The sequence below is a fragment of the Carassius carassius genome, chromosome 48 (assembly GCF_963082965.1).
Source record: "Carassius carassius chromosome 48, fCarCar2.1, whole genome shotgun sequence".
Classification (NCBI taxonomy): Eukaryota; Metazoa; Chordata; class Actinopteri; order Cypriniformes; family Cyprinidae; genus Carassius; species Carassius carassius.
The window spans coordinates 4,817,139-4,841,700 of record NC_081802.1 but is presented as its reverse complement, the minus strand read 5'-3'; the positions used below and the strand labels follow the sequence as shown (position 1 = coordinate 4,841,700).

Below are 24,562 nucleotides of genomic sequence, written 5' to 3'. Positions count from 1 at the left end.
CTTGGTCCACGTCCTCCTAAATCGCCTCATTTTAACATGCCCCCACATGTCTACATCACCATGTGGGAAGATTTGCATAACTCCGCCCAAATGTTCAAGCAAAGAAAGAAGGCTAACCTTGATTCTTGTGGTTGCCACTTATGCCATGTTGTGGAGACACTGTTTCGTTGTGAAAGCAAACCTACTTTGTTTGGTCTTCCAAATGAGGACACAACTAGAAATCAATGGTTAAGTTGTTTTTACAACACTGCTGCAGAACAGTTCAACCCAGATATTCAGATTTGTGCAACGCATTTTAATGGTGTACCATTTCCTGATCCTGGGAGAGAAGACCACAATGCCTGCTGACTCACAGTCTGGGAGTAAGTTTTCATATTTAAATCATTTGCCACCTATGACTCAAATGCAAGTTTCAAGCAGTGTAGAGTAGCGCTTGTTGTTTGTTGTTTCTCCGATCATAAATGGTTTTAAGTTTATGCGGCGCGATGCAACACAATGGGTAAAAAGACAGTATAAGTCATTATAATTAGTAATTATGTCCCCACTGGATGCAACAAATAGTTTGTTTGTAATGGGTTTTATTGTTTTTGTCGACCGGGACACTACATCACAGTATCTTATGGGACGTAAAATTTCCGTTAAATGCTTGAGGCATTAGGCCAATCACAACGCATTGGATAGCTGGCCAAACAGAGCACACCTCGCTATTCAGAGAGATGAGCTTTGTAAAAAACTAGTTTTTAAAAAAAAAAACTTCTGTTTCAGACCAGCGGGGCATATAGGAGAAACAATAACGTGGGAAATATTTTTTTTTTTTTTAACTTAAACTGATGTTCTTTTTAGCAACATCATATGACCCCATTTAAAATATATGTGTGGACATTCGTTTTCGTTTCATCCATAAAGGCTGCAGCATGGGACAGGCATTTGATTGGTTAGGACTCAGGAGATCCACATTGTGACAGAATACCAACCAGTCCCTTATTCAGCAATTGATTCCCATTGTCGTGAGTGTGTAAGTGTGTTGTGTCGTGTTGTTTTATGGGTTTACAACAAAAAATAATATTTTTTCTCATGTTTACGCTCTGGACGTCACAGGACTAATAGTGTAAACCTGTAGGTTAAGCGGGACTGTTTTTTTCCTTCCTAGTTCAGGGTTTGGCGTCTTCTCAGGTTACAACATCCGCAGGACTTCGCACGGAACGAGCTAACGTTACTGAAGAGGAAGAGCGGAGCGATGGCGTCCACCGTCCCGGTTCTTCTGCTCCTGTCTGCGGGTTTATTCACGGCGACGTTCGGTGAGTTTCTAAGATACCTCAAGAAACGGCTTCTTAGCGTTCACACGTCTTCTTGTTGACGGTTTCTCCGGGTAAATCGATGTCTGCTAAGTATACAGCAGGATCTGCCCTGACAAATTCGTTATGCATGTCTCATGTCTTATGTGTCATTTGCAATTTTATTATTTATGTTTCACGTGTAGTTTTTAGTAGAAAATTATTTGTTTTCTGTATTTCTTTTTTTCTACAAAAAAATATTTTTTCGAAGTAAACAAAAAGATAATTGGAGTGGCCTACGTTTTACTGAGAAACTGTTGCCTTCTTCCTAAAATTTCACATGTAATATAGTATTTTTGTAATTATTTGTTCAAATGTACTGGCAATTTCAGTTTTTTCTCTTTTACAAGATTTTTTTTTTTTTTTTGCTGTAGTAAATAAATGTATTGTTTCTAATCTGTTTTGTGTATATGAAATGTTTGATCTTTTTGAAGTCTATACATGTTTCTGTAGATTTAAAAACATGTGATGCATTTCCCTATACCATATGGATCTCAAATCTGCTCACAACAAGTGATGCATACAGCTTACAAGAATAAGTCCACTTAATAAATATGATTATGTTGTTCCAATGCTTATTATTTTCTAGCAAGAAGCACAAAAGAAGACATTCAGCAAGTTTGTGCTTCTTGTTTACACACAAGAAAAATATATGGTTGTTTACATTGTAAAAACTCTAAAAAGCCATAAAAAATACCATTACAGATAATCTAAATCATATTCCAACTAATTGAGTTTGGGTGACCTGTCAGATAGCAAGATTTTAATTTGTGGTGGAAGGACTCCTACGTGTTAGTTTTGGCCAACATGTCATTTATTTCTCTTGTCTTTTTGCTTTGTTTAGCCGATGATGACTGCAAAAGCTACATCAACAGTTATAGTGTGCTGAAGCCTTCCATTGACTGCAAGTTTATACAGTTCTGTTGTGGGACGTGTGATGACAGATACTGCTGCATTAATCCACTTCAGAAGTTATCCGAGGATGACCAAGACAACTGTTTTTTGTGAGCTGTTTTACTTCTCTCGTGATAGAAAAAAATGTCTTTCTTAGTTACATACTGACATGCACATTTACTCTTTCTGTGTCGGTAGCATTACCAAACTATGTTTTGAAAATATGACTTCCCAAACCCAATCCCCATTTTTGTTTGGCCGGACAAACAGATAGCGATGCCATTGGTTAAGTCCGTGTCGCTGTGCTGGGATAGCAGGGATGTTTTGATACTGACAGAGTATTATTTATGTTCATTTTTCAGGGAAATCTATCTGTGAATTGGAAGATGATTGTGATTAGATCATATATGATCCAATGAAGTGTGTTTCTAACCTGTCTTTTTTTTCATCATCTGTCCTAAAGCAATGATTATACGTCTATTGCTATCGGTGTGACAGTAGCAGGGATTGTGATCTTAGTCGTTATGTTCATCGTCTGCTGCGTCTGCCCCTGCTGCTGCCTCTACAAAATGTGCAGAAGTCCCAGACGTAAGTGTCTACAGTTGCAGAATGCATCTATTCTTGTTCGTGTTTTCAATTCGAGTCATGATATAATTGGACAGGAGTCATATTCCATGTTCAAAAGTGAAGCCAGTGAAAAAATATTTTGCATTTTCTCTAACTGAATCTCACGAAACACATCACTAACTTGTAAATTGCGACATCATATCCAAGTTTCGCAATTTCATTTCTTTCAGTTTTGGTGTCGAATGTAACCTAGGTGTTTTCGTGAGACTGATCCATGTATAAAACAGGGCTAAAATGTTTAAAACACAATTTCCACAAGTTTAGACTTTCTCTGACCTTCTAGCCTATGATACAAATGTCCCATTGTTTTCATAAACATGCATCCATCAGGGTAGTGTTACAATGAGAATTGATTACGTTGTGGGTCAAAATGTGACATGTTAGTGTTTTGTCCAACTGACCTGTGTGTAAGACAGGATACAACTTCTTTTCCACAAGTTTAAACTTTCTCTGACCTTGTAGCCTATGCCAAAAAAACTGGAATGTGACTTTTGAGAGCAGAAAAACTGAATGCTGGAGCATTCTGAGATTCCCCACCCAGTCTGAGTCACTGTGTCCACACACAGCAACCACAAACAAGGGGAGGAAACGCCCTTGTGCCCCAGTGTCTTGTGACACCATTGTTAATAATCGTGTCACAAGACGCTCAAATAAAAGTTGATGTCTCATCTTTAGAACTTCTGTTTTTAACATTTAGTTACGTAGGGGGAAAGAAGTGATTAGGCTTTCCATTCTGGGAACTAGGAATATAGTATTCTTCTTAAAGTGACAGTGCACTTAAAACCAGAATTTTCATTTTTGAATGCACTGGCCCTTTAAGAAGCATGTAAATCATCTGAAAGACTCACTGTTAAATTCACTGACCTGCTAAAATGGTCAACCTGTTTATTTGTTTTCTGCTTTAACCAGTGCTATTTAATATCATTGAGATACCACTGTAAGTTTTTATTAATATCTTGAATTAGTTTTTATTTTTATAGTTTTGTTTCCATTTAGATTTTAACATTTTAGTCATTCTGTTGTGTTTGTAACTTTTATTCGTTTTTTATGTTTGTATAGTTTTCTTCACAGGGAGGATTGTTTTTATTTTCATTCAACATGAAGGATATTCTGTAGTATTGTTGTAAAGTTATTCATTTATAATTGCGATATAATTTAACATTTTTCACAGCGTTAGCTGATATCTGTAGACCAGGGTGGCAAATATAATACCAATATTTATATAATGTAATGATATCAAATGGCAAGTTATAGAAAATCTGTCTTCATATCAAACAAATGGTCAGATTATTAATATGCCTGGTCTCTCTCTCTATTAATAATAATAGAGCCTAATAATTAAAGCACAAACAGAAGTTGAACTCTTGCATTTCTAATTTATCCATTTAACTGCCACAAAGAGGAACTGCAGCTGTAATTGTGGTTGCAGATGTTATCAGGCTGAAGTGTGTATAAATATATTATTTAAAAATATAATATTAGTCAATGTTACTGTTTTAAAGAGTTTCTGATCAAATACATGCAGCCTTTTACTCTGATCAAATACACAAGGCTTTTTCCTGAAGCATTTTAAAGTCTGCAGGGTATTTTATATAATATGCATGAATGCTACGCATTGACTGTGACTTTATCAGCTCAGTATATTCATGTTCTCTTGCCTTTGATTCTTTTACAGCTGTTATGGGAGCAACAACCACTACAGTGATAACCACACAATATCCTCAGCAGCCTGTCGTTCAGGGAGTTCAGTATCCACCGTTCCAGCCCATGCCACCTCAGGCCGTGTACGGCGGCACCCCAGCCTATGCTGGAAAACCCATGCCGACGGGACCCTATCAGGGCCAGATATTCGCAGCGGGACCACCACCCACATATCAGGAGGCCGGTAAGATAATACAAGCTCCGCTGGACTATTTACAAAGATTCATTTGAGAGATTTTGCTGTAAATGTTGATGTTTTTAATGCAAATCTTTTTATTTGGAAATAATGTGTCATTACATAGTATTGCAATCCTTCACTGTCTCATGACTTGCGAGTTATGAGTATGACAGTCTTAAAGGAAAACGCTTCCGTTTTTCCATATTGCACTATGGACGATACGCACTGAGACGGGAGAGGTACACATCAAATCATCTGAGATGAGAGAAGAACAGTGCAATATGGAAAAACGGTGGCATTTACATTAAGACACAGATGATTCAATTATTACTGAAGTGTTTAAGTAAAAATATATATTTTGGTTTACCATTGCTGTTAAAACGGATTCATTTTAGATTATTCTGTTTTTTTAATAACAAGACTGTTTAACAGACCTTTTAACTTTATTGCATCAAGTTGCACACAAAATGTGTGTGTGTGTGTGTGTATATATATATATATATATATATGAAGCATATTTGAGATCTCATACCATCAAAATAAATTTCAACAAAACTAAAATAATTTTTTTTTTTTAAACATTGCCATTCAAAAGTTTGGGGCCGTGAGATTTTATTAAAATAAAGAATATTCTACGTTTATCAAAACTGCATTTATTTGATCAAAAATACAGCGAAAAACAGTCATTTTGTAAAATATTATTGCAATTTAAAATAAACCTTTTTTAATTGTATTGATTTTTTTTTTTTATGTAATTGATTCCAGCCGAATTTTCAACATCATTACTCCAGTCTTCAGTGTCCTTTAGAATTCATTCTAATACGCTGATTTAATTCTCATGAAACATGTAGTTTTATTATTATTATTATTATAAGTGTTGAAAACCGCTGTTGCTTCATAGATTTTAAGGATTGTTTGATGCATTAAGAGTTCAAAAGAACAGAATTTATTTGAAATAAAACAATGATTGTTTGTTTTGAATCAGGATTCATTACTGTCACTTTTGATAAATTTTATGCATCTTTGCTGAATAAAAGTATTAATTTCTTTAAACCCAAACCCAAACTTTTGAACAGTAGTTTAAATTATCAAGTTGCATGGCTTTCACCTGAAAATTGCGCTCTAAATCGAACTCGATTTCGAAGTGTTGGATAGAAGTTTGATTGACTCAAAGTGAAGCTGTAATTCTGCTTGTGTTTTCAGGAGGCCCAGGATATCCTGTTCCCTACAGCCAGGCACCGTACCCCATGCAACCACCCGTTCAGCCCGGATTCGCTCACCCACCCCCACCAACAGACTACAGCTCGACCCAACCAGCTTACAACCCCAACTACATGGAGCCACCAAAGACCGGCTACTAAACCACAACCTGGGTTGTTGATGATTATGTAGTTTTATCCTACAATTGCGGAAATGTACATCTACTGTGAAGCAGATCACCCAGTTGGGTCGGGAATTAAATGATCAGTGTTTGCTATCATTGCCGCTTTCAAGTCTGACAGCAAAGCGCGTTTTCTTTACACTTGATTTTATTTAAATATTCTTATTTTAATTTACTCCAGCCATTGTTTGTCACTCCAAGCCATATATGTTGGTTTCGTTATGTTTGTTTTTCTCCACTAGGCAATAGGGAATATGTTTTTTTCGAGCCTCATAACTTACATGCTTCATCTTGAAATGCCGTTAAGGCCCTTTCACGCCGAGAACAATAACTATAAAGATAACGATATTAGCGTCTACACCAGCAAATGATATTGTCTGTTTAATCTAATCACACGTGCGTCTGGCGCTTTAAATTCTCGAGCTAATTACAGCAAGCTTGATTCTGATTGGCTGTCAATGTTTTTATCGTTCAACAGGAAAGAAAAATCGTTCTGAAAGTGATTCCAATGATACCGTTTTTCTATGGCTTTATCGTTATAGTTGTGGTGTGGACTCTGCTATTCTTTAATATCGAGAACGATTTTGAGAATTATATCATTATCTTTATAGTTATTGTGCTTGGTGTGAACCAAGCACAATAAGGCGCCTTAAAGCTCACACTTTATTTTATCCTGGGAATTTGCACAAAACGTCGACACTTTATCAGTTGGTACATTCGAACGACACCAGCATGCTGTTTAGATGTTTTCAGAGGTTTACGCATTTGTGAATGTTTGTAACTGTGTTCTCGTGACGGAGATCCAGAATATGCCTTGTTCAATGCAGCAAATTACACGTGGATACCATGTGTTCGGATTATTTTGAATGTTGTAGTAATTCCATGTTTATGAAGGAGGCGTCAGCACAGTTTAGTTTTTACTTGAGGGTCTGAAATACATTTGTATATCGCTGTGTGAGAAAGAGGTTTCGTTTGGTAATGTTGTGACACGCTCTTACGTGTTATGAAGTTTGGTCGTATGTTATCGACACCTCTCTCTGTACCGTCTTGTACCGGGGGTGACTTTTTTTTAGATGTTCTTGGTTTGATAGTATGTTAAAACTGATTTACTGATAAAACTGATGTTTTATTTTCAAATGTTTAGAATTTCAATCTCCATGTTTGCATCCGCAAATAAAAAGAAGTTGTGCTGGGACCAATGTTGAAGTCAAATGATGTGCCTAACATTTCACCTTTCTTTCTTTTTTTGTCAGACTTTTCTCATATTTCTTACAAGTCTTTTACCTACACAGAGGAGGTTAAATGTTGTACAGGAAGTGAGTTTACGGAGACGTGGACCAATTCTAATTTAAAATAGCACACTTGTACTACAAGATACTTTGAGGTCTCGGGAAAGTACATACCACTTCCCTTGATAGCACTTACATCATGCACTGCACTCAAAAAAATGATTTTGCAGATGTGCAACGAACGTTTCCTATCAGATGTCAAATAGACGTTTAGAAGATGTCTTTAAGATGTTTGTGAAAACTGACATCTTAAAGACATCTATCAGATGTTTGTACACAGTAGATGACTTCCAGCTAGCTAGCATCTCGAATCCACCGATTTCTTTTCTCACTTTGTTTTAATACAGACTTATTTGATATCTTATTTTTTGACTAGTGTAACTTAGCTCAGATGATTCTTGTATTAATATTAGGGTAATATTACTGTAGTATTCATCTTGTTGCTATGCTGATAGTTTTGTACATTAATCTATTGTTTTGTGTGTTTTGGGAGAGCAGGTGAAATGATCAACTTTAAATCAAAATTACATGCAACTATTTTTTTTTCATGCGAGTATCCATTTAAATAAACGATATAAATGTACAGTCAGTCGTTCATGAGCATCCACAGTATTAACCCACACGGTTAATTATTGTATAAATGTATTTGTCACCTGCTGTTAATTACTACAGATAAACCCTTTGGTTTATAAAAACTAAAAAATAAACATTTCTACAGTAATGCAGCTACAATGGAGGACTATATCCTGTAATACAAAAAGGCGATATAGAATTAATTCTTTAATTCGGATCATTGGTGCTCACAGTCTTTTTTAAAAGTAAGACGAAATCTGAGGACACACGACAAACACAGAATGTTTCTGAGCAGACAAATTGCAAGATATACACTAAATATCATTAGTTACAAAACTTGACTTTATGTTTGCTCATCATGACCCCGTTTCCATATCCATGTCTTCAACGTACTCCGTTTCAGATCGGCAGATCTCCTCCAGAGCCAGTTCTGCGATGATATAATACAGTTTAATGCACTGCAACTGATTCATTTGAAGATAAATATGTTTAAATGTGCTTTATCAGATGTTCATGCTGGCATCACTCACTAGAATCGAACGTACAGACACAAACTGACCTTCGCTCTCGGACAGATCTGGGACCAGCCGGAACGTGTCTCTGATGGCGGGAATGACCTGATCGTACATGTGCAGGACTTCAAGACAGTGTTCAGAAAACGACGAGTCCTTCATCAGCAGCCAGTGCAGTAACATCAGAGCTTCTCGCAGTACCTGCAACCCAGGACACGTCCAGCTCCGACCACCCACCGTTTGACTTCCTCTGCCTTTTGTCTTCAGCCATTGTCTGTGTAAAACCACAACAACCGTCCGCACCACCTGAAGAGGAATTAAATGTATCGTGCGCTCTGTACCAGACACATCAGTAACTATTGTTTGAAACACCCTATTGTTTCCCATTGTGCTTCTAAAGACGGGTTTTGCTTCAAAACTAACAGACAGTGAGAGTAAAGAGTGTATCAAACCTCATTAACACACTGGCAGGATGATTCACACAAAGCCGGCCATGTCCCGGTCTTCTGTGTGAACAGTTTGGTTAACAACCGGACGACCTGTTCACAACAGAATACCGTTTTTAATACCATCTTTATATTTGGAATGCATTTCAAATGAAATATTACAAGATAATCACCTCCAGTTCTAAACGACTCCACACGTCCTCAGAAGCCGATTTGTCCGGTCTAGATGTGACGTACTGGAACATTTTGAGAAAAGGACACGGATCTGGTGGAAGAGCGAGGGTTGGTGTAAAATCATACCTGCAGATGATGATCAATGGAGCACTGAAACACACTTACATTCGTGTGAGCAGAGTTTAGCGGCCATGTCTTCATTATAGATGATAAACGACAGAAATCTCACAGACAGACGCACTATTCTGAAGGACGTCTCCTGAGTCAGACATTTAGGCAACACTTGACTCGACATCACCACCTGAAGTCTACATTAGAGAAATGAGTCAGCAGATTAATTATTATCATCAGGATTTAAAAAAAATATACTAGCAAATCAGATTTTTTAAAAGAAAATAAAACACTGGCTATGTTTGAAATGAAATTGGAACAGTTATTCCATGCGAGGCATAAATTACTGTGGCAATCATTTGGCATGCATCCAGTTTCACTGCATAAAAAACAATATGTTTCTTTTAAATCCAATTTTGTCTCATATTACACAGTCTAAGCAAGTAATCCAGATTGTGACTGATATTCCTTATGGTCCATTTTTCATACTGAAAATCTGGATAAACTGAGAATACTGCATTCTAGAAGTTAATTCAATCCAAAACCAAAGAATTGAAATGAAGTCTAGTGCTATTGTGCAATGTTTTTCATTAGATATTTTGTTTTTATATAGACAGATAGATAGATAGATAGAACGACAGATAGAACGAAAGATAGAAAGAATGATAGAACGATAGATAGAACGATAGAACAACAGATAGATAGATAGATAGATAGAACGATAGATTTAATGATAGATAGAATGATAGAAAGAACGATAGAACAACAGATAGATAGAACGTTAGAATGATAGATAGAACGATAGAATGATAGATAGAACGATAGAACAGATTGATAGAATGATAGATAGAACGATAGAACAACAGATAGATAGAACGACAGAACGATAGATAGAACGATAGAACAGATAGATAGATAGAACGATAGATAGAACGATAGAACAACGGATAGATAGATGGAACGATAGAACAGATAGAAAATAGATAGACAGATAGAAATATAGATAGATAGACAGATAAAACGATAGATAGATAATAGATATCTTATAGAAAATAAAACAGATATTATCAAAAACTAAAATGCAAACCATAAAAAAAGACTTAAAATTAAAATAAGTATTCATTTAAATATCAAATCTAAACAAAAAACTTAGGAAGTTACCATTTCTCATATTTGTTTAGCGTAATTTTATGTACTCAATTTAAACTAAAACTATAATAAATAGCAAAAAAAAAACAACAACTAATGACCATAAACTAATAAAAATGATGAAAACGCACAAGAAAATGACTAAAACTTTAACTAAAATTAAACTTAAAACAGAAACCATTAAAGTAAGTTGTAAATCTAAATCTACTAAACCTGGAGAGCTGGTCGTCCCGCGCTCTCTCGGCCAGAACACTGAGGGTCTTCAAACATGTGCTCACCAGCGCCTCCCTCTGGCCCGCGGCCGTAATGAACGCAGGATCTGCCAGCTGTAGGATCCTCCTGAGAAGAGACAGCGGGGTCTGCGAGTCCCCGTTCAGATGTTCAGAGGTGCTGAGGAGGGTTTTCGATCCCTGCGGCTGCTTCACGTCCTCTTGGTGGCAGAGGAACACGTCCAGAGCCTCGCTGCTGTAGCACACTATGTGATAGAGCGCTTTGAGGGCGGCCAGGGCGAACTCCTCCTGACCGCTGAGAGACTCCTCCAGACTCGAGGCCAGGCTGCAGTCAGACGATCCGGACAGTGAGCTGCTGTGGAGCGAGGTCTTCGCCGAGCTCTCCACCGTCTCCAGAGACTGACAGTATGTGCTGATGTGGAAGGTGAGCAGGGGGAGGAAGTGCGCCGCGGCGGGACAGGAGCGCCGGGTGGGCTGGAGAGCAGCGTCTGGGTTCTGTGGGACACTGTCGGGGCGATGGAGAGCTAATGCGGTCAGAGCGGACATGGCCAGATTTTGCTGCTGGTGAAATCGAGATTGAGGACGATGAAATGATCTGAACTCTGTGGAGGACGAGCTGGAAGTCGTCAACGATCCCCTGAAGAAAGGAGTAAGTAAACATTAAAGAAATAGTTGCTTATAGTTATATTACATGCTACAGTATAATACATGGATCCTCAAATCTGGCTCGCGAGACTGACCCTGATCAAACCCTGACCCAACTCAATTACCTGTGATTTACCTGCTCAGGTGTGTTCGATCAGGGTTAGAGCTAAACTCTGCAGGAAAGTGGATCTCGTGGGCCAGATTTGAGGACCCCTGGTATAATATAATGCTAAGTGTTATTTAAACATGGATGATTTTTTAACTTTCACAAGTTTTCCGGGCCTAAATATCAAATTTTAGAATTATGTTTTCCCCCAATATTTCTAGGTTTTCATAGTTTTACTTTCAGAAATGAATTAATAATAATAATAACAATATCTTTTATATATTTAATTGTAACAATAAATAAAAAATATTATAGTAAATTTAAAAGGAATATTTTCAAGTCATATATAGTTATCACCAATACAATATTTAAATAATAAATTATAAAATTAATGAAAACTACATTTTGAAAAAGCAAAAACAGCTGATTTCATGATGTAAAAAGTCTTTTAAACAAGGCATTTTTACAAACTTTTTTTTATTTTCTACACTAAAATGTATGTGAAGCTGTAGTGTTTTATATGCTGTTCTTAATGAACCGTATATATATATATATATATATATATATATATATATATATATATATATATATATATATATATATATATATATATATATATATATATATATATATATATATAATGTATGTACGTATACATCTCTTTCCATGACTTAAAGTATATTTGATCATCGTTTCCAAAGTTGACATTGCTCAAACGTTCCATTGGGAAACACCAATTTTTACAAATGATGCAACGGAATATTGTATGATAAATGTTGTTAAAGTGGGCCGCTGATTTCTCCGAACAAACAGTTGTATGTAATGGAATCCGATGTTTACAGTAGGTTTCTCATGTTTCAGGACACACACTAATGCTATCAGAAGTGTTATGTGTTTAAGTCGGATGCTCCTCCCAGTGGGCGGGGCTTGTTGAGGCTTACGGGCTGACGTAGCCGTGCTGCGATAGGACGTTTGGCAGAGCGTCAGGACTGATGGACAGCAGGTGACACAGACCCAAAGAGCTCGGATCCAGCGGCTGCTGCAGCAGCAGCTTCAGTAACACACACCCTACAGTGAAACAAAGCACAGCATCATCATCACCACACACAGAGATAACAGAAACAAGAAGAAACATGCTAGACATCTGATCAGCGCTTACCCTCCTGCTCCGATCGTGGCTCTTCTGTGAGGGAACGTTTGGACTGAGCTGGTTTACCATCTGACAGATTTTGATAATGTGATATTAAGGGACTGAATGACAATATAAACACATCAGCAGTCAGGAAGGAAAATAATTCATACCCTCTAATAAAAGGGCTTTTTTGACAGGAGATGTTTTCTTGGAGAATTCGGCTGCAAACGTTTCTTTAGTCATGAACACTCGACTCGCAGGAGACTGAAGACTGTTAACACACACACACACACACACACACACCCAAATCAGCTCATATTTGTCTAGTATCTCAGCTTTCAAGACACATTCGAACCTGCCAATAAATAAACAAGGATTATTATTAATTGCAATAATAATATATTTAAAAACAGTAATACCTTTAATTTTAATAACAATACGACTAGTAATTAATATTACTAATAGAAAAATAAGCAAAGTTTAACAATAACTTTTTTATATTATATTTAAAAGTATTGTCTGTACTTATTTAATAATAATAAATAAAATTATTATTATTACTATTATTCATGTTGTTTTAAATAATAATAATTTAATAATAAAATATTAATCAATAATAATTATTGCCTTTTATGACCACATAATTTTGTAAATTATTATTATTTCAAACACTTGTTTTTTAATATTAATAATTATAATAATTTTTTTGTAGTATGATCACAATCAATATTTCTGTTGCTTTTAAAAAATTAAGTATTACTATTACTTATTCTGTACAATAATAATAATTCTAATAATTATTGATATTATTGAAATATTTAGTAATATTTAATTTAATAAAACTTAGTAACATACAAACAATGTAACATGATGCACTGAGGAGTGGAGTGCATGCAAATATTAATAAAATGTTTCATCAGTCTCTGGTCAACTCTTGTCAACGCTCTCTCATTACTAATTTCTCCAACAAAACGAGTGCTGCATTTACATGTTTCGTGCAGGAGTGCCGGGCTGCTTTCCTCCGCGCTCGATGCTCTGAAGTTTCCCTCTCATTTCATTCATCTCGGCTTCTTTAAAGTGCAACTCTGACTGCAGCGACTGCACCTGTAGAGAAACAAGCATGTGGATCTCACCCGAGCCGATTCATCAGCCCAATCATGTCATGAGTCAAACTTGGGTGCCATACCTTCCTGGACAGCTCTTTCTCGCGTTCGCTCTGAGCGTCAGCTTTCTCGTTCTCCAGGGCGAGCTGGGTCTGCCGCTGCTGCTCCTTCTCCTGATTGGCCAGTTTCAGGGAGTCACGCAAGACTCGGATCTCTCCGTTCTTCATCAGGATCTCCTCCTCTACCTCCTTCAGCTGAGTGTCAACAGACATGCAGACAGAGTCATGAAACACTAAATGATGACTGGAATTCAGGAATGAACTGTTATAATGGGGCCTCTATGAGAGCAGATCTTGAAGCACTCAAATGAACTGTGTGTTGTGTTGAAGAACACACCTTTTTCTTCAGGTCTGCTTGCTGTTGCTCTAACTGCCTGAAGTGCAGGTCTTCTCCATCTTTACTGGAATGGCCATCTGTTGAGAGAGATGCAAAATTACACATGCATACATGTTTAATCTCCAGTTTAACCCATCTAGAGCGCTTACAGTGCAAAAATGAAATAATCAGAAATTTTGTAATTAAAAAAAATCTATAATAATGATTATTATTATATTTAATACAAATTAATATACTTTATAATAACAAAAAAATACTGCTATATTGATTTTTAAATTTAAAAAAAGTGTTAATTAAATATTATTATCTCTTCTTAGACAAAATTAAATTAAATCTGCACTAATTATTATTATTAATATTATAACTATAAATCCACTGTGAGAGATGCAGACTTACACACAAAAACTTACATTTGTAGTTTAACCAATCCAGTCCAAACCTAAGCAAAAATGATATATATAAACTTTGACTTAAAAATATTTCAAATAATATTTAATCTGATAAGAATTCACATAATATTTAAGTAACAAAAACATATATATATTTTACTACATTTTCTGTTAATAGGTTTTGCTATATTTGTTTTTGTTATTAAATTACATTTAATCATATCTTAAATTTGATCAAATTAAATCTTATCCAATTATAATCTTATATAGTTATTACTATAATACCATAAATCCACTGTGAGATGCTAAATAAAACCATACAATGCACAAATCAATTAAAATAAATTATAACTTTTGATTATTATTGCTATAAATCTGCTGTTAGATACATAACACACACAAACTCGTTACATTTTTAGTTGAACCCATACATATAATGCAAAAACCTGTAGGAATATGCTTTTATCAAAAATGCTCGGTCCAAAAGCAGACATGGCAGTGTTTGAGAAAGGAGGACTTGCATCCAAAATGTCTTACACTAACCAAACGCATCTTTTCTGTGAGGTTCTCTGTTGTTACAGGTGTTGATGCTGCTGCTGCAGTCTCCGATGGCAAATGTTTTCCGGCCGGATCTCACAGGTGCTTCTCTTCGCTCATCAGCGGACGTGAACACCGAACCGAACGGCCTCTTCGACCCACTGTTCTGGCCATCTCCGGTGATGGCCTGGGACGCGATGATGTCAATCTGCTCCAGGTCATCCTGTGTGAAATCGATGTCATCGTCAAACGGGTCGGGCTCAGCTGTGACCTGATGGCTTTTCAGTCTCTTGCTTGGTGGGAAGTCCATGACAAAGAAGAGCTTTGGGGGGGGGGGGGGGGGGGTGAAAATAAATAAAAATTACACTATTCAATGTGGGGAAAACACACACATATACACACATACATACATACACACACACATACATATATACACACACATACATATATATATATATATATATATATATATATATATATATGTGTGTGTAAGTATGTGTATGTATATATATATATATAAAGTGAAGTGACATTCAGCCAAGTATGGTGACCCATACTCAGAATTTGTGCTCTGCATTTAACCCATCCGAAATGCACACACACAGAGCAGTGAACACACACACTGTGAGCACACACCCGGAGCAGTGGGCAGCCATTTATGCTGCGGCGCCCGGGGAGCAGTTGGGGGTTCGATGCCTTGCTCAAGGGCACCTAAGTCATGGTATTGAGGGTGGAGAGAGAACTGTACATGCACTCCCCCAACCCGGGACTCGAACTCACAACCTTTCGATTGGGAGTCCGACTCTCTAACCATTAGGCCACGACTTCCCAATATATATATATATATATATATATATATATATATATATATATATATATATATATATATATATATATATATATATATATATATATATATATATATATATATATATGATAAATTAAAAATTAATATATATAAACACAGAACAAAATACTTCCATGTTTTAATTTTAATAGCAAATCCTCTTTATTTACCAAAAAATAAAACGTGTTTAAATTTCATTAATTAAAAGACAAATTAAATTTGGGTGAAACTTGTTTACTGTTTTTCATAATTATATTACTTGTAGAAAAACTTTAAACACAATTGTAAAAAATTATAAAGAACGGCATTGGTTTTATTCTTAGTGATAAAGGTTTTTTTTTTTTTTTAGCATATTTTTGTTATTTGCTTTGGTGCCTAAATTGGTACCGAGAACTGTGGATTTTCACTGGTATCGGTACCGAATACTGAAATGTTGGTACCGTGACAAATATACATATACATAAATATACATAAGTATGTATACACACTCACACTATTCAGTGTGGGGCAAACGTGTATATATATATATATAATACAGTTATTGCCAGCTGAAAAAAGTACCATAAAACAAAACCACAACTGACAATATCATAATGCTACTAGTCAAAGCAAATAATCCAGTTATTTTCAAGCCAAATGCGGTAAATGATATCTGTTCTCCATGAAATGTTCTTGCAGAGTCTCATACTGTATTTACTGTGGTGAAACTGTAGTGAAGTGCTCAGGTTGATCAGTTACCTGCTGCTTCAGCGCGTGTCTCTCTCAGACTCCTGCATGAACCCGCGGCGGACACGACCGAACTGTGAACCTTCCAAACAAACTGCTATTCTGAACCATTAACATAAACACAAATGAATAAAGAAATAAACGACAAGTTGTGAGGTTTGAAACATGTCTGAGCTTTGCCTCTCAATCAGTGAGGAGGAGGAGGGCCTACATGCGGACAGTAGAAAACGCATACGGTAGTAAAACCTCATTTGATTGGCCGAAGAGCGAGCCTAGTTTATTACAGCGTGCTCTGATTGGTCCATTGACCAGCGCACGCACAACGGAAACGCTCGTGAGACAAGAGTCATATGCAAAAAGGGTTTTGAAACTCAAAGTTGTGATTTAAAAGATATTATATGGTCAAGTTTGGACCAATGAACGGTACGTTTGGAGAGGTTTTCCCTTTTTAAATATCCGTGCACAATTAATTATGGAACCTCGGCTTGTTTCCGTCACGGGATAAAAAATAAAAGGTAACCTAATTTCCCCTTTTATTTTATTTTTTACTGGATTTTTTTAAATCTCACAATTCTGACGAGAATACGTCGAAACGGTCAGATATAAATCCCAAATTGTGAGAAATAAATTCCGAAGTGTAAAATAAAAAATAAATAAAAATAAAAAAAACTTTCAAACATCTGATAGACGTATGTAAGATGTGAGTTTTGCATAACTAGATGCACCATACGTTGTAAATAAGTATACAAAAGTACGCATCGTTTGATACGTGACACGCCGTCTGTTTATAAAAATGGATCGCTTGTGACGTCAGAGGGCCAGCTCGCGCTCTGATTGGCGAAGGCGCGCTGCTCTGGAGTGTTTACCATCGGAGCTCGGAACAGCAGCTGCACGTAGCTCGAGCCACCGCTGGAGGAGGAGGTCCGTGGTCGAAAATTTAGTTTTATTTGTCCGTTTTCACTACCGCGTCGATAAAAGCACTTCCAATAGCTGTGGAAACCCTTTGTATCGCTAAACCGAGTCACTGGAGCAGGTCAGTGGCGTTTAAGAGGCGTTTTTCCGTGTTGTTTTGAACAAAGGAGCGCGCCAGAGACACTGGCCTGGCCTATTGAGTTCAGCTGATTGTATTTTTTATATTTTATTTTCCATTTCAGCTCATGCAAAATCTTCACGATGAAAACCGAGGTCTCTACTGCTGCTCACTTTGTCACACGTCTGTTGAGAGGAACGAGACTGCTTTCAGAAGAGCTGCTGGAACAGTTCAGATTCTCTTTGGAGGAAGCTTTAGGGGGTGAGAGAGCCTCGGGCATCTCCTTTCCATTGTTTACAAATAAATTCAACTATATCATGGTCCAAATTTGGTAGTTTACAATGAAAACGAATATTGTTTTGAAAAAAGCAGATGAGGATGAGACTGGGTTTATTGCAGCACCAAAGTCCATTTACTAAACTTGGATCATTTTGTGACTAAAAGTACCAGAACTGTTAGCAAAGAATTGCAAATCAGTTCATGATCGATTGCTCCAAGGCCTTAACTTTCTTCTTTCATTGTAGATCATTATCAGCACCACTGGTTCCCAAACGCACCGTGCCGAGGTTCGGGTTACAGGTGCATCCGGATCAACCACAAGATGGACCCTTTGATAGGCAAAGCGGCCTGTACAATCGGACTCACAAAAGAGCAACTCTTTTCACTGCTGCCAAGCGAACTCACCATGTGGGTCGACCCGTATGAAGTGTCCTACCGGATCGGAGAGGATGGGTCCATATGCGTCCTCTATGAGTCCACACCTCCAGACAAAAACCAGCCGGAAAGCTGTAAAGATGGACTGAGAATCGGACGTCCGAGTCCGTCCAAATCCTTCGGCATGATGACCTGCTCCAGCTGAAGAGTGATTCTGTGTAATTAGCTGCTTGTGAGCGCAGTGAACCAGGCTTCGCTTGCATTCGATTTCTTTTTAAACCTTGTTTTTTATTTTTTAATCAACAGTGAAATCTTCATCCTATTGACCTCATGGTGAAAACAAATGTATTTTGATTAAATGTGTTTTAAGCTCCCTGTACAGTCATGTTGAATATGTTTTTTTAAATTTCTATTAAAATGTTTCTATGGATTTCTAAAAAAAAAAAAAATTAAACTGTCTTTTGTGGTTATTCCATGTAACTGTATTAGATTTAATCAGAACATAAGCCATATAAGAGACTCTTTATACTTACAATTTATTAATTGCCTTATTTTTCTAACACTTAACATGTTTCTTACAACCCGAATTCAGGAAAAGTTGGGACGTTTTTTAAATTTTAATAAAATGAAAACTAAAAGACTTTCAAATCACATGAGCCAATATTTTATTCACAATAGAACATAGATAACATAGCAAATGTTTAAACTGAGAAAGTTTACAATTTTATGCACAAAATGAGCTCATTTCAATTTTGATTTCTGCTACAGGTCTCAAAATAGTTGGGACGGGGCATGTTTACCATGGTGTAGCATCTCCTTTTCTTTTCAAAACAGTTTGAAGACGTCTGGGCATTGAGGCTATGAGTTGCTGGAGTTTTGCTGTTGGAATTTGGTCCCATTCTTGCCTTATATAGATTTCCATCTGCTGAAGAGTTCGTGGTCGTCTTTGACGTATTTTTCGTTTAATGATGCGCCAAATGTTCTCTATAGGTGAAAGATCTGGACTGCAGGCAGGCCAGGTTAGCACCCGGACTCTTCTACGACGAAGCCATGCTGTTGTTATAGCTGCAGTATGTGGTTTTGCATTGTCCTGCTGAAATAAACAAGGCCTTCCCTGAAATAGACGTTGTTTGGAGGGAAGCATATGTTGCTCTAAAACCTTTATATACCTTTCAGCATTCACAGAGCCTTCCAAAACATGCAAGCTGCCCATACCGTATGCACTTATGCACCCCCATACCATCAGAGATGCTGGCTTTTGAACTGAACGCTGATAACATGCTGGAAGGTCTCCCTCCTTTTTAGCCCGGAGGACACGGCGTCCGTGATTTCCAACAAGAATGTCAAATTTGGACTCGTCTGACCATAAAACACTATTCCACTTTGAAATAGTCCATTTTAAATGAGCCTTGGCCCACAGGACACGACGGCGCTTCTGGACCATGTTCACATATGGCTTCCTTTTTGCATGATAGAGCTTTAGTTGGCATCTGCTGATGGCACGGCAGATTGTGTTTACCGACAGTGGTTTCTGAAAGTATTCCTGGGCCCATTTAGTAATGTCATTGACACAATCATGCCGATGAGTGATGCAGTGTCGTCTGAGAGCCCGAAGACCACGGGCATCCAATAAAGGTCTCCGGCCTTGTCCCTTACGCACAGAGATTTCTCCAGTTTCTCTAAATCTTTTGATGATGTTATGCACTGTAGATGATGAGATTTGCAAAGCCTTTGAAATTTGACGTTGAGGAACATTGTTTTTAAAGTTTTCCACAATTTTTTTACGCAGTCTTTCACAGATTGGAGAGCCTCTGCCCATCTTTACTTCTGAGAGACTCTGCTTCTCTAAGACAAAGCTTTTATATCTGATCATGTTACAGACCTGATATCAATTAACTTAATTAATCACTAGATGTTCTCCCAGCTGAATCTTTTCAAAACTGCTTGCTTTTTTAGCCATTTGTTGCCCCCGTGCCAACTTTTTTGAGACCTGTAGCAGGCATTAAATTTTAAATGAGCTAATTAAGTGGATAAAAGTGTAAAATTTCTCAGTTTAAACATTTGCTACGTTATCTATGTTCTATTGTGAATACAATATTGGCTCATGTGATTTGAAATTCCTTTAGTTTTCATTTTATTAAAATTTAAAAAACGTCCCAACTTTTCCGGAATTCGGGTTGTATAATAATCAGACAAGCTATAAATATGCATCTTTCTTAAAAACTACAAAACTAACTAACTCTTCCTTAATTTTTATGTATATGGAATTTATCTTAAATTTAAATTAAATACAATGAAATATAACGTATATAATGTTCCCTATATAACATTTAGACCTAGACTAAAATGCATGTGTGGACTGTTTTAACAGAAAGACATATCTGAAAATACGTCAGTGCTATTGTTTTGTCTTAAGATACACACAAGTATTTTGTTATTTTCAAAGGCACGTTTATAAAAGATACTTGTATGTCCTAATTGAACTATGGCCTAATCCTGGCTTAACCTGAGCCCTGTCTGTGAAACCAGGCCTAAATCTTTAAATCATTTTCTTAATTGAATGAAAAAAAATATCCAGAACAAAGATTGATATTTCTGGATTTGAATCTCAAAATAAAATGTTCAATCGCTATTATAACTTACTTTTTGCTTGGTAATAATTTTTATGGCATCTTAAAGAACATTTTTTTTGTTTTGTATTTGATTATCTATAAGGCATTTTCATTGAATTTTCTTAGTCTCCTCACCTTTACGTAAGCATTTTAAATCATGAGTAGTCATAAATGCATACATTACTTTAGTAGTCACTTAATTATTTAAAAAAGTTTTAATGATCCTACTCGACCAAATAAAACAAACTTCGGCCTCTAAAAATGCCCCTCACATTTTATTCTTTTAGTTTTTAATTTTTAGATTTAGATTTTCTAATTCTTTGCCAATACATAAACCCCCTTACAATCCCAACCTATTAAACCTATTTTTAAATATCATTTAAATGCAAATTGTATACAATAATTATATTAATACTGATAAGGTATACAATTTAAAATGTATTATTTAACAAATGATTTATTTATGTGTATTAATTAATTATTTATAACTCAAAAGTCCAAAAATTTGATGTTTTTAGTCTTTCTGAGTAAATCATGTGCAGGCGAACACAAAAGGGGAGCAATCACAGCAAAACAGCAATCATATGTCCATGACATAATTTTATAGACACAGTCTTATAATTTTTCATATCCAGGGAAAAATAAATGTTTTTTTTTCAATAAATCCAAACATTATGAAACATTTTAATTCATAAAAATAAATCATGAGAACATGAACTAGATGACGTCATGCGCTAATTAGCATATTTATGACGTAAGTGCGTCGTATTGTATTGCCTCCCTATGCTCACATACACATATTTAAATTAGCCATTCATTTTAATTATCAATAAAACTGTTTTTATTACTATATTTTAATGTTTCTGTTGTCAGACAACAGAATGAATATTATAATGACTGAAACGCGGTCCATTAAGACTACATAACCAGCTCTCAAACATTAATCTGCACTAATAAAATCAAATACACATACGATAAAGTCAGTGGTTGTGCTGTGACTGATGTCGGCTATACTTGCTTGTAAAATAGAGTTAGAAGCAACAGAATATATTTTTTTTACTGAAAGTGCTGCTCCTCTCTGCGCTCGCTGAACACAGCAGATGCAGAGAGAGAGGCTCGCGCTGGGAAAGAGAGACCTCGCACTCGTGCGGCAGCACCAGAGAGTCTCAGAGACTAAATAATGATTGTCCAAAAAGTCGCTAGATTTGTGCTAGTCGCTTTTTTGGAAAAAAGTCGCTAAATAGCGACAAAGTCGCCAAGTTGGCAACTCCACTGCCCAGCGGACCGGCTTCAACCGTCTCGCAAGTGTTGATAGGCTATTACTCGTGAGGTGTAACCAATCAGATTGAGCAAGAGACATTGAGCAAGTCTTTTTTTTTTTTATTCAAGAAATTGGATGAAAATATATAATCACCTTCAGGAGAACATTAACAAATAAAGAAGATAGAGGAGAAGAGGAGAAATAAAACACAATAAAGGGGTATGTAGCTTACAATCGAGAGAGAGAGGAAGAAAAAAAAATCTATATAATAATAATAATAAAATAAATAAATACACAAATACATTTTAAACCAATGAAGGAAAGCTATCTAAGCTTAATCAGTCAATAGATATACATTTTTCATATAAATCCAAAAACCTGACACATTTTTTAGGAGGAATTGAGCCCATACATTTTTGCTTATGGATGAAAAATTTACATTTACATTTATTCATTTAGCAGATGCTTTTATCCAAAGCGACTTACAGATGAGGACAGTGGAAGCAATCAAAAACAACAAAAAGAGCAATGATATATAAGTGCTATAACAAGTCTCAGTAACACAGTACACATAGCATGGGATTTTAAATAATATAATGTAAAGAAAACAGATAGAATAAAAAAAGAATAGATAAAGCTAGTGTTAGAGGTCTTTACACATACACACACACACACACACACACATACAATTGCATAATTAATGAAAAGAAAATAGAATATAAAAAGATTAGAAAGGTAGTTAGATTTTTTTTAAAGAATAGAATTAGAATAGTGAGTGTTAAAGTTAGAGGGTCAAATAAAGATGGAAGAGATGTGTTTTAAGCCGATTCTTGAAGATGGCTAAAGACTCAGCTGTCCGGCTTGAGTGGGGAGGTCATTCCACCAGGAGGGAACATTTAATTTAAAAGTCCGTAAAAGTGACTTTATGCTTCTTTGGGATGGCACAATCAAGCGACGTTCACTTGCAGAACGCAAGTTTCTAGAGGGCACATAAGTCTGAAGTAACAAATTTAGGTAAAGGGGTGCAGAGCCAGTGTTAGTTTTGTAGGCAAACATCAATGCATTGAATTTTATACGAGCAGCTATTGGAAGCCAGTGCAAATTGATAAACAGAGGTGTGACGTATTCTTTTTGGCTCATTCAAAATTAATCTTGCTGCCGCGTTCTGAATTAATTGTAAAGGTTTGATAGAATTGGCTGGAAGACCTGCCAAGAGGGCATTGCAATAGTCCAGCCTGGACAAACAAAGAGCTTGAACAAGGAGTTGTGCAGCATGTTTCGAAAGAAAGGGCTTGATCTTCTTGATGTTGAATAAAGCAAATCTGCAGGATCGGACAGTTTTAGCAATGTGGTCTGAGAAAGTCAGCTGATCATCAATCATAACTCCAAGGCTTCTAGCTGTTTTTGAAGGAGTTATGGTTGATGTGCCTAACTTGATGGTGAAATTGTGATGAAACGATGGGTTTGCTGGAATCACAAGCAGTTCTGTCTTGGCAAGGTTGAGTTGAAGGTGATGGTCCATCATCCAGGAAGAAATGTCTGTTAGAAAAGCTGAGATGCAAATAGCTACCGTCAGATCATCAGGATGGAATGAGAGGTAGAGTTGAGTGTCATCAGCATAGCAGTGGTATGAAAAGCCATGTTTCTGAATGACAGAACCTAATGATGCCATGTAGACAGAGAAGAGAAGTGGTCCAAGAACTGAGCCCTGAGGCACCCCAGTAGTTAGATGTTGTGACTTGGACACCTCACCTCTCCAAGATACTTTGAAGGACCTATCTGATAGGTAAGACTCAAACCATTGTAGTGTGATTCCTGAGATGCCTTTTGCCAGTAGGGTTGATAGGAGGATCTGGTGGTTAACCGTGTCAAAAGCAGCGGACAGATCAAGCAGGATAAGTACTGAAGAATTGGATTCCGCTCTTGCCAGTCTTAGAGCTTCAATAACTGAGAGCAAGGCAGTCTCAGTTGAATGTCCACTTCTGAAGCCAGATTGGTTGCTTGCTGTCAAGGAGGTTGTTGTGTGTGAGAAATGTAGAGACTTGGTTGAACACAGCTCGTTCAAGTGTTTTTGCAATGAAAGGAAGAAGGGAAACTGGTCTGTAGTTCTCTTAAAGAGATGGATTGAGGTTGGGTTTTTTAAGTAGTGGAGTTATACATGCCTGTCTAAATGATGAGGGAAAAACATCAGTGTGGAAGGATGTGTTGATGATGTGAGTGAGTGCAGGTACAACTGTAGGAGAAATGGCTTGAAGGAGATGAGATGGAATAGGATCAAGCGGGCAAGTTGTAGGGTGATTAGAAAGGATGAGTTTTGAGACTTCTGCCTCAGAGAGTGAAGAGAAGGATGTAAATGAGTGTAAGTTTGCTGGTGATATGAGCTTGACTGATTTGCCGAACAAAATAAAAAAGCTGAATATATACACTTTAGATTTGTTGGCAGATTCAGAGTAATAACAGATAATATCTTTCAAGCTGAAAGATTGTGCAAAGAGGGGGTTTGACATTGAGCAAGTCTGCAGAGT

General features: G+C 36.7%; 3 protein-coding genes across 3 annotated transcripts; 2 read left to right on the top strand and 1 right to left on the bottom strand.

The window, feature by feature from the left end:
• The first annotated feature begins 974 nt into the window (after positions 1 to 974).
• On the top strand, positions 975 to 7,158 carry shisa10.1 (shisa family member 10, tandem duplicate 1). Its single transcript, XM_059543528.1, has 5 exons — positions 975 to 1,298; positions 2,179 to 2,338; positions 2,692 to 2,816; positions 4,531 to 4,740; positions 5,938 to 7,158. The coding sequence occupies exons 1-5, from the start codon at positions 1,238 to 1,240 to the stop codon at positions 6,093 to 6,095; spliced, it is 714 nt and encodes a 237-aa protein (XP_059399511.1). The 5' UTR covers positions 975 to 1,237; the 3' UTR covers positions 6,096 to 7,158.
• A 1,013-nt stretch (positions 7,159 to 8,171) lies between these two features.
• atrip (ATR interacting protein) lies at positions 8,172 to 16,714 on the bottom strand. Its single transcript, XM_059543298.1, has 14 exons — positions 16,493 to 16,714; positions 14,914 to 15,229; positions 13,982 to 14,058; positions 13,669 to 13,839; positions 13,471 to 13,586; positions 12,653 to 12,753; positions 12,510 to 12,569; positions 12,292 to 12,418; positions 10,583 to 11,236; positions 9,275 to 9,417; positions 9,109 to 9,200; positions 8,942 to 9,028; positions 8,537 to 8,795; positions 8,172 to 8,407 (listed from the first exon to the last, which is right to left on the bottom strand). The coding sequence occupies exons 2-14, from the start codon at positions 15,215 to 15,217 to the stop codon at positions 8,334 to 8,336; spliced, it is 2,265 nt and encodes a 754-aa protein (XP_059399281.1). The 5' UTR covers positions 15,218 to 15,229; positions 16,493 to 16,714; the 3' UTR covers positions 8,172 to 8,333.
• A 615-nt stretch (positions 16,715 to 17,329) lies between these two features.
• On the top strand, positions 17,330 to 18,618 carry LOC132131112 (protein BTG1-like). The gene is made up of 3 exons (XM_059543055.1): positions 17,330 to 17,513; positions 17,635 to 17,771; positions 18,035 to 18,618. Exons 2-3 carry the CDS (start codon positions 17,654 to 17,656, stop codon positions 18,367 to 18,369), a joined length of 453 nt encoding a protein of 150 aa, XP_059399038.1. The 5' UTR covers positions 17,330 to 17,513; positions 17,635 to 17,653; the 3' UTR covers positions 18,370 to 18,618.
• Positions 18,619 to 24,562: the final 5,944 nt, after the last annotated feature.